This window comes from Juglans microcarpa x Juglans regia, chromosome 4S (genome assembly GCF_004785595.1).
Source record: "Juglans microcarpa x Juglans regia isolate MS1-56 chromosome 4S, Jm3101_v1.0, whole genome shotgun sequence".
Classification (NCBI taxonomy): domain Eukaryota; kingdom Viridiplantae; phylum Streptophyta; class Magnoliopsida; order Fagales; family Juglandaceae; genus Juglans; species Juglans microcarpa x Juglans regia.
The window spans coordinates 9,865,056-9,875,970 of record NC_054601.1 but is presented as its reverse complement, the minus strand read 5'-3'; the positions used below and the strand labels follow the sequence as shown (position 1 = coordinate 9,875,970).

The window sequence follows — 10,915 nt, the reverse complement described above, 5'->3', positions numbered from 1 at the left end:
GCAGAGCAAAAAATAAATTGGTCGAATTTGATCAGAACAATCCAAGTACACCTAAAAAAAGTTAATTCTCAATATCATTCTCTAACTACATTAACCCAAAACTTTCTAAGCTAAAATGCATGAGCGCACAAAAAGAATTCTTCAGCAGATAATAAACAGGGCAAACAAAATTGGGTATATATATATATAGGTGGGGCGAAGAAGAAATAACCACTGAGACAAACATGGCACTCCTAGAATTAAGAAAAATGTATCCCAGCCTTGTTGAACAAAGAGAGCAGGTACAAGAATTCCTGTAGTGTGAGCTTGGATGACCTTTTATCTTCAAAATCTCCCTCCTTTAACACACCCAAAACCTTATCTTTGAATTCAGATGCCTCCCCTTCTGCATCACCACCTTCCACATCCAATTCTTCATCCACTTCATCATCATCAATCTCCATGGCTTCGTTCTCATTAGAATCCCCTAGCCCTGAGAAATCCATGTCAGGATCCTTATTCTCCACCAAACCTTGTGAAAGTTGTAGCGCCTGCAAGGTTTTGTAGTTCTTCTCCAGCAAAGAGAGGACAGTCTTCTGCCTAAAAATTGAACCGAGGGTTTTGTTCTTCCTGTTAAAACAAATTCGCAGAAATCCATCCCACTCCTTTTGCTTCACCTCAATGCGTGGCTTTCTAGGCTCGATTCTAACTACAGAGGAATCAACCTTAGGGGGAGGCCGAAAATTGTTTTTTCCAACTTTGAGGAGGTGGAAGATTCGAGCCAGGAGCTGGGTATTCACAGTAAGACGACTGTAGAGTTTGTCACCAGGCTGAGCAACCAGTCTCATAGCAAATTCCCGCTGAAACATTATAATCGCACATCTGAATGCTGGCTGGTGACTCAATAACTTGAAAGTCAGAGGAGAGGAGATCTGATAAGGTATGTTGGCCACGCAGATATCAAAATAGGGAAGTTCAGTCTTGAGAACATCTCCTTGTATAACCTGTCAACAACAAGCTGTCTCCAGTTAACAAGCTGTCTCCAGTTGACTTGAATCAGTGTGATAACATAGCATGTGAAAAGGGTGCCTATATGATGAAATTCACGTACAATACGATAACGCTATTTTGCTTCATGCCAAGTAAACAATTAAAGTAGTAGTTTTGCAAACCTGACCGAACCAAACATACATGTACCTGGACTAGACTTGGTTCACAAAAATAGAAAAATCTCACTTTCTTAATTGCGTTTTCTATTATTTTACTCTAGTTTCTCAGCGACCAAAACTGACAAACGTCCACAGAGGAAAAACCAGTTCAAAGAACAGGGTTTTTACTGCCCAAAAAAATGGAAATTTATTTACAGGAAATCTAAAAATAACCTAATTCGAATTAGCCGAAAGAAGAACCCTGAAGAATGAAATAAATCGAAACCCCATGGCATGCTGATAATGATATTTCTCCCCGATCACTCTATTCCTGAACTATCATATACAATTGACCGAGCGGAAATTATTGGTTTCCTTTGCATATTTTCTTTCTGTTTGAAACCAAATAGAAATCAATGCAATAAAATACCTTGAGGCGATTGGATAAAGGGGTGCCCTGAAAGCGACGCTGCAACTCGAGAACCATGCGAGGGTCGACTTCAACAGCAATAACCATCTTCCCGGCCTCGAGAAGCTTCTTGGTCAGGTTACCGGTACCGGGACCGATCTCAAGGATGACATCGGTGCTCTTGATCCCTGCTTTCTGGACTATGGTGTCCACCAGCAACGGGTTCTTCAGGATGTGCTGCCCTTTCGACTTGTGGAACGATATTCCTCCCTGGTACGGCGCGTGAGCTCCCGTGCCGGACTTTGATTTCTCCTTCTTTATCTTTCCACCGGCCATGATGCTCCTGTTCTCGCGCTCCCTGTAAGTGCAGGGTGTGTGTAAGCAGAGAGAGAGAGAGAGAGAGAGAGAACGGCGCTTGGAATTAGGGTTTTAGGTGGTGGAGTTTTGGGGCTTTCAAGCTGATTAATAATAAGGAATTTCTTATTTATTTATTAATTCGATCAAATTAACTCACATATTTTATAGCATTCTCTGCACTCTGTCAGTATTTAAATAGAAATATTATTTTGTCCATTTAATTTGTCTATTCATTTTGATAATTTATGTATTTTAATTTTATTTCTTTATTTAATAGTTAAGAAAGTGATTATAATATATTTATATTTTTTTATATTTTTTAAAAATATTTTAAAATGATAAAAAAATATATATTAAAAAAAATGAAAATGCCAAACCTAGCAGGGTGTTACTTAGCAGCAGAGTGCTATTAAAAGGAATATAGGTCTCTCTCTATGTAGTATGAGTAGGGCTGTAAATGAATCAATCTGTTCGATAGCTCATTTTGTACTCGCTTGGTTAAACTCGAATCGAATTGGACTCGTGAAAAAAAAGCTCGTTCATAAAAGTAAATACCAGCTCGAATTGTAAATAACACATACCGGACAAAACTCGACTCGACTCGGTTAAGACTCATTAAGGCTCACTCATTTATACTCGAGTCGACTTATTAGCTCGGCTCGATTAAAACTCATTCATATATTAATAAATATATACATACACCTATGTATATATACACACACATATATATATATGTAGTAACTAATAATATAAGCATATCACTTTTATAATTAAATATATAATATATAATCTAATTACTTATGTCTATATAGTGAATATACTTTATAAGTATATTTTATAATTTGTATAATAATTAGTAGATAAAATTTAATAATTTCATATACTAGTATGTTGGAACCATATATGAAATAGATATATACTATCATATTAAGTATATGTATTAAGAGCGGTGCTACTCTCACCGTTGGGAGCTCCTGCTGGGGCTCCCGTTAGTGGTTTTGGCTGAGTTTTTTTTTTTGTATTTTTTTACATGTATTTTTTAACACATTTAAATATATTTTAAAAAATAAAAAAAATTCATAATATTATTAAAAAATACTTAATCATTAAGTAAAAAAAGTAAAAAACTCACAGCGGTAAAAACTAGCGGTAGAAACTAGCAGTAAGAGTAGTATTTTTCATGTATTAATAATATATGTAGGTATATAATATATTGTTATTTTTTATAAATATCAACTAGTTAGATATTAATTACTTATAAATTTTTTAAAATTTTATAATTCAATAGAGGTTCTACTTGTTAGTTGTATAAATTTAATATTAAATTATTTATTTATTTATTTTATTAATTATTAAATCTTATTCACAAAATAAAAAAATACACAGCTCGGCTCGACTCTAACTCGTTTGTGGGACGAGCTCAAATTGAGCGTTTAACTTATCGAGCCGATCTTGAATGAAGAATAAAAAAAAATCTCGAGCTCGAGTATTTTAAGTCGAGCCGAGCTCAGCAAGCCAAAGACCGGCTCAGCTCGACTCGATTATAGCCCTAAGTATGAGAGATTCTTCGATAAGGTTATTTGGAATTTTATTTTTTATATATATTTTTATATTTTTAAATAATTTAAAAAATATTATAATATTATAAAAGATATTTTTTTAATCGTTAATTAAAAATAAAAAATAAACATTAAATGAAAAATATCTTGTGACCACCTTTGGTTGCCAAGCATTTTTCTTCTCTCATACTTATTTTATTATTTTTTTTTTTTAGTTTTATTATTGTCGATAGATTCTCTCATATTTTTAACTATATAATATAAAAAAACTATATAGACAGCAAAGTAATTATTCCCATATACTTGCGAGGGTCTGCAACCGGTTAGTTGATTTAATAATAAAATAAAATTACGAACCAACAATTACTTAAAGTAATTTTACAATGTCATATATGGTATTAATTCATCTTAATTTATGAATTTATTTTTGTATAATCCTTTTATTGCTAAGGTATTTTTCGTTATTTAATAATTATATGAACACATGAAACTCACATTCTATCATATTTAAATGATATGATTTGAGTAACACTACCTCTATACTCTAAACTACATTCTCTTCTCATCCTCTTCTTCTTCCTTTTATTTTTCTTATTCTTTGGTTTGAGACTTTCAACCATGTTAAAGCCTCTCCTTCCTCGCAGGTGAGCAACATCCTCTCGCTATGCAGTGTAGTGTGACACCATTATATGTTGTTGTGCAACACAACATGACATAATTTTGCAAATTTGTCGAGTTTTCTTAATTTATTATAGACTTATAGTGTTTGGTTACTTTATTTGCAAATCTGTTGAAGTTGATTGGTATATTTACAAATCTATCGACTTTGGTTAGTTTTCTTTTTTTATTTTTCGAGTTTTTTGCCTGCATTGAACATCATTATTATGGTAGATTTAAGGACGATTATATTTTAGAACCCGCCCATCCATTTGACAAATTTGGGCAGATAGAAATTGGGACGGGGATGAGGTAGCATAAGACCACCCTCACCCCTACAAGGATGGGGCCGAAGAGGACAACTAGGGTTGGAAAATGACAACCAAAACAATATCTCGCCCATTGATTTTTTGTCATGCCTCAATGTTCTTCTCAAAGTAAGAGACATAGAGTTGTCTCCCCTTTTCTCTTACTCTTAAACCGAACATAGGCTTTGATTTGAAAGAGAAAGAATCCCGAATATGGGTGACAATCAAACAAGGTTAAGAGATACCAAGAGTACATTGGAAAACCTAACTCTTAACATTTCAACGGAAACACAAAAAAAAAAAAAAACGTATAAGAGATTAATAAACAAGGAGAATAATAGTTGCATAGATGAAAAATGAGAGGTGTGAGAGATGGAAGGTATGGAGGTGAAGTTGTGAAGGTGACAGTGCAACTCCAGCACTTACAAATCTTGCCACCAAATCAGCTAAAGTCAACTATTCATCTATGTCCAAAAATCAAGGCAAAATCAATAAGGAGACAACTTCAGCAAATCATGCAATTCTAAATGACAGCAACGGCTAATGCATTTATTTGTCACATTTGTATAGTGACACAATCATTCCTTTGATCATGGCATTCGGTGCGCCTTGTCTTTTGTATATATATGTTACTTTGTACATGATAATTGTAAGCTAAATACAATATTCCTTTTATACATTTTTATGGTAAACAGAGCCCTTTAAACACACGTCATCCTTTTTTCCCATGGCTTCCTTGTCTTCAAACCCTAGCTCTACTTCTTATGCTTTATCTCCCTCCCCTTCTCTACCTAGTGTCAATCATTTCATTTCTATCAAACTAAACTGAGATAATTACCTATTATGGAAAGGCCAACAACACTATGGTTTTGTTGATGGCTCCACTCCTTCTCCATCTCCATTCATTGCCAGTGAATAGCGATACTACTAATAGCACTGCACTTGAATTTATTCCAAATCTAGAACACCATCGATGGCAACAACAAGATCAGCTTCTCCTTTCTACCATTATGTCTTATCTTAGAGAAGATGTTCTCACTCAAATTGTCGGTATTCGCACATCAAGAGAAGTGTGGCAAGCTCTTGTGAGCATGTTTTCTCTGCAATCCAATGCACGGGTCATCAACCTACGATTTAACCTTGCTTCTTTCAAAAATTGAAGCCAATCTATTGTTGAATATTTTTAAAAAATGAAATCCTATTTGGATACTCTAGCAGCCATCAGACAACCACTCACTGATTGTGAGTTGATCAAATACATCTTGGCTGGACTTGGGTCAAATTATAATCCTTTTATCACTTCCATTACTACTCGGCTTGAACCCATGAATTTATAGGAGATCTATAGGCATCTCCTCAACTATGAGCTTTATTTGGAATAGCAACATGCTTCCTTGACTCTTCAAAATGCCACTACCAATACAGTTTCCAGGCAATCTTCAAATAATGGGTGTCCTTGTCCCAATAACTCCAACAATTTCAACAAATATTCCCAAAATCAGCGTTCAAAAAGACAAGGGCGTGGCATAAATCAACCATCTTCATTTAATGGTTCCCGGCCTGGACATGCTACATTGAAGTGATATCATTGTTTTGATTTTGCCTATCAAGTTGAATAGACCAACAATTTTCAAGCACACGTGTCCACTACACCCTCTTAGTTTGATTCTAGTTGGTACCTCAATATAGCCGCAACTCACCATCTCACCTCGGACATCAATAATCTGATGATGCAGGCTGATGAATACATGGGAACTGATCAAATTCGATTTTGTAATGGTGCAGGTCTACTTATACAACACATTGGTGCCTCTCAAATTTCATCTCTTTCTTTATTGCATCAACTCTAACATGTTCCATCCACTGAAAAAAATTTGGTATCCGTTAATAAATTTACTCCTGATAACCATGTCTTTCTTGAATTTCATCCTTATCATTTTTGTGTGAAGGAACTCAATACCGGGATCCTCTTCCTTTCCGGGACAACTAAGATGAATTCTACACTTTCTCTCCATCATCATCATCTACACCACTCAAATATGCATTCATCGGAGAAAAAGCCTCACTGGATACCTGGCATTGTCGTGTCGGCCATCATTCTCTTCATTGAGTCAAGCACAATTTATTTTTTAATAAACTCTCAGTTTCTAGTGATAAAACTTTTTTTGTTTTGCAATTTCTGTCAACAAGCTAAAAGTCAAAATTGCCTTTTTATTTGTCTCCCTTTCGTTCTTAATAGCCTTTAGATTTTTTTTTTTTTTTTTTTTTTATGTATGGGGCCTATCTCCCATTCTGTCTATTGAAGGATACTATTACTATGTATTTTCTCTAGATGATTACAATAAATTTACATGGCTTTATTCTTTAAAAAAATCTGATGTGGAACTCATTTTCTATCAATTTCAAAAGCTTGTTGAACATCAATTTGGCTATAAAATAAAATTGGTTCAAATGATTGGGGTGGGAAATTCACCGTCTCATCTCTCCTCATAATTATGAGCAAAATAGTTTCGTAGAATGGAAGCACCATCATCTTGTTGAAGTTGGACTCGCTCTCATGGCACATACAAAAGTTCCACAAAAATATTAGTCATATACCTTCAATACAACTTTTTTTTCTCATCAATCAACTCTTCTCTCCAACGATAAAAAATAATAAATTACATCTTGAATATTTCTTTCAAGTCAAGCCCGATTATATAGTTTTTAGAACATTTGGATATACTTGTTGGCCGAACTTACGACCTTATAACTTTCATAAATTGATTTTCGGTCTCACATGTGTATGTTTCTTGGCTATAGCTCATTTCATAAGGATATCAATGTCTTCATATTCCTTTTGGTCATGTCTATATCTCCAGACACGTTATATTTTATGAAGGTTGTTTCCCTTTCTTAGAGTTAAGTTCCAACCTAGTACACAATTCTAACTCGGCCTATTCAAATCCGGCCACATTATCTTTTTCTTTACAGTTTTTACCAGCCCATTTTCCTACAGCTCCACATGCTTCAGTATAGGTAGATTTGCATGCACCAGTGCCCTATGACTCAACAATGTCATCCTCTTCCTCTGATGTGCCCAATAACTCTGCACCTCGTCCAGTTTCCATCACTGCTTCAAGCACCAACTCCAGCAAACCAGGAGCCCCTCATGTTCATCAAATGCACACTAGATCGGAGAATAATATCAGGTGCCCTAAAGTCCCAAAGGATGGCACTGTTTTGTATCCACCTCGTGCGCTGCTCTCCACCAGTGCTTCTACTGATCAAGAACTCACTTGTTTCACAATTGCATCCAAGCATGCATCCTGAATGGAGACATGCTATGAATGATTAGTTTTGATGCTCTCTTGAGTAATGAAACTTGGACACTTGTACTAGCCACACCAAAAGAAATGCAAATGGTAGCCTTTAGCGTTACAAGGCTCGATTAGTAGTCAAGGGCTTTCACCAACAACCTGGTCTTGACTATGGAGAAACTTTTAGTTCAATTGTGAAACCATAAACCATTCAACTAATTCTATCTCTTTTTGTTACTCGAAAATGGCAAGTGCGCCAACTCAATGTGCAAAATGTGTTTTTACATGGTGACCTCATGGAGTCAATTTTATGGTTCAACCTCCTGACTTCTCTCATCCATAGTACCCTGATCATGTTTGTCAGCTTCGCAGGCCATTTATGATTTCAAGCAAGCACCACACTCCTGGTTCTCCAAATTAAACTCCAGACTTATTAAACTTAGGTTCTTCTCTTCCAAGGCCAATAGTTCGTTATTGATTTTTCATCAGAACCATTTAGAGCTCTTTGTTCTTGTTTATGTTGACGATATTCTTGTTACTAGGTCATCTTCTCATGCTATTGATGATCTATTGACCAATCTTCAGTTTGGCTTATCTATCAATGACTTAGGCCAGTTGAACTATTTCTTGGGCATTGAGACTCATTTTGATTCAAATGGACTGTTTCTCTGTGTCAACACAAATATATTTGGGACATTCTTCATCACACCAAGATGATCAATGCCAAACTTGTTGCAACTCCAATGGCTTCCGCTCATAATCTCCACTTTGTTTGGCAGTGATGCTTTTCATGATCTCACATTATATCGCAGTACAATTGGAGCTCTATAGTATGTCCTCCTTACTTGGCTTGACTTGTCATTTGTTGTAAACCATGTATGTCAATACATGCATCGTCCTACAGTAAATCATTAAACTACTGTCAAATGGATCATCGCTATCTTAAAGCCACCTCTATGCATGGACTACGTATCGCTCCTAATCATTCCTCTCTATTACAATATACACTTATGGTGATTAGGCAGGGTGCCTTAATGATCGCTACTCCACTAGTGGCTATCTTGTTTTCTTTGGCAATAATTTAACTTCCTATAGTTCTCGTAAGCAGCAAACTATTACACGTTCTAACATTAAAGCTGAGTACAAAGCCTTAGCCAATTCTACTTTTGAATTTGATGTAAATAAACACCAAATTCTAGTATTTCCTACATTGTGGTGTGATAATATTGGAGCACCTATCTTTTAGTTAATCATATTTTTCATGCCCGTACTAACTATGTTGCTATTGATTTTTACTTTGTCTGTGAGAGAGTTGGCATTGGACAATTATAAATTCGTTTCATTTCTGGAAAAAGATCAACTTGCAAATATCCTAACAAAACCATCGGCTGCACCTAAATTCTCTTCACTTTGCTCCAAACTCATCATTCGTCCCTCCATGTTGAGTTTGTAGGAGGCTTGACAGCGCAACTCCAACACTCACAAATCTTGCCACTAAATCAGCTAAAGTCAACCATTCATCTATGTCCAATAATCAATCCAAAATCAATGAGGAGAGCTTCAGCAAATCATGCAATTCTGAATGACAGCAATGGCTAATGCATTTATTTGTCAAATTTGCATAGTGACGCAATCACTCATTTGATTATGGCATTCGGTGCTCCTTGTCTTTTGTATATATATGTTACTCTGTACATGATAATTGTTAGTTGAATACAATATTCATTCTATACATTTTTAGGAGGCAACTGGACAAACAAAATTGTAACAGGTAATGAGGCATGTTAGAGTTTTTTTTTTTTTTTTTTTTTCCTTTTACACTTAAGTAAATGGGCAGGTGGGTAAAAGACGGGCAAATGAAAATTGCTACACGTTTGGTTACCCTTATTTTTTATAGAACCCGCCCACCTGCCCGGGATAATGGGTGGATTTTCTGCCCTTTAACATACATGCCTCGTAGATTGGGTGGAAGGGTTGGATTGCAAGGGCCCACTACCCAGCCCTACCAACCACACTCTCATCTCACTCTCATCATACTCTGCAAAATGTGACACTTTTTTATCACCTTTAGATCATCCTCTATTTTTAAAAAATAAAATAAAAATTATAATGCATGAGAGTATGATGTGAAGAATTTGACTTAAAAAATATACTAACTTTAAGCATTCCCTGACCACCTCCTACAAAGTTTTGGTGCTAAGTACGGTACTCTTTGTTGCATGATTTTATTTTAAGTGACGTGGCATTGAATTAAAAATACCAATAAATGGTGTTAGGTTGATGGCGTTAGAAATAGTAATTTTACATATAATTGTGAAGTGTATAAACATCGCGTAATTACTTTGAAAAAAGTAAATAAAACATATAACTCACATAAAAAAATTAATTTTTTAATAGTAGACATTACTATTTTTCAAAATGATTATACTGCAGTTATACAATTCACGGTTACAAATATCTTTTCTCCATTAATAATACTCTGAAAATAATCAATTAACTTCACAAGAAATATATGTATTTACTATGACTCATAAATTATTATTTTTGTTGATTCACACATGTACCTCTAAAATGTTGGGTATTTAGGAATTGTTTGAATACACAGAGTTTTCAAAATTATCAAAACTTTTCATAAATTTATTTCCAAATACTTAAACACAAAATACTTCTCAATTTTAAATTTTCAAACATTTTATCTATTCATTACCTAATCATAATTCAAACATAAAAATAATACAAGTTTTAGAAATTTTAAAATAAAATAAAAAATTCAATACAACTTTTATAGATTTCAAAATAAAAATCAAATGAAAAAATATATTCAAATAATTTTTTAAATTTATAATATTTTTTTTACTTTTTCTCTCTCATTTTCTAAAATTCAATAAAATATTTTCATTTAAACTATTTTACTATTATTTTTAAAATTTTAAAATATTTGAATTAACCGGTCTTACTATATTTTAATTTGAAAATACCTGATAAGTGTTAAAATAGTAATTAATCAACCGGTCTTACTTGCATGGATCAGTCGTCAAGGGTAATGGAATTTGGTTTCGGAATTAATGCATGTATTTATGAGTACGTGCAAATATATAATATATGGATTGGAGTAGTTCATGTCCCGAGCTTCACCGTATCAACTCTTTGTGCGGTTATCGGATCAATCAGTCATAGAAAAGCCAATTGCCTAAGCAAC

General features: G+C 34.4%; 1 protein-coding gene and 1 non-coding gene across 2 annotated transcripts; one reads left to right on the top strand and one right to left on the bottom strand.

The window, feature by feature from the left end:
- Positions 1-1,998, bottom strand: LOC121263399 (ribosomal RNA small subunit methyltransferase). Its single transcript, XM_041166265.1, has 2 exons — positions 1,558-1,998; positions 1-983 (listed from the first exon to the last, which is right to left on the bottom strand). The coding sequence occupies exons 1-2, from the start codon at positions 1,870-1,872 to the stop codon at positions 240-242; spliced, it is 1,059 nt and encodes a 352-aa protein (XP_041022199.1). The 5' UTR covers positions 1,873-1,998; the 3' UTR covers positions 1-239.
- A 3,648-nt stretch (positions 1,999-5,646) lies between these two features.
- LOC121263934 lies at positions 5,647-5,785 on the top strand. The gene has a single exon (XR_005940415.1). It is a non-coding gene; the product is annotated as a small nucleolar RNA Z247 (small nucleolar RNA).
- The last annotated feature ends 5,130 nt before the right edge of the window (positions 5,786-10,915 follow it).

Bases quoted from the DNA above. Each gene is read 5' to 3' on its own strand.
- LOC121263399 (XM_041166265.1), bottom strand. From the start codon at position 1,872: ATGGCCGGTGGAAAGATAAAGAAGGAGAAATCAAAGTCCGGCACGGGA. The intron at 984-1,557 runs GTATTTTATTGC...TGTTGTTGACAG, and splicing joins CTTTATCCAATCGCCTCAAG to GTTATACAAGGAGATGTTCT.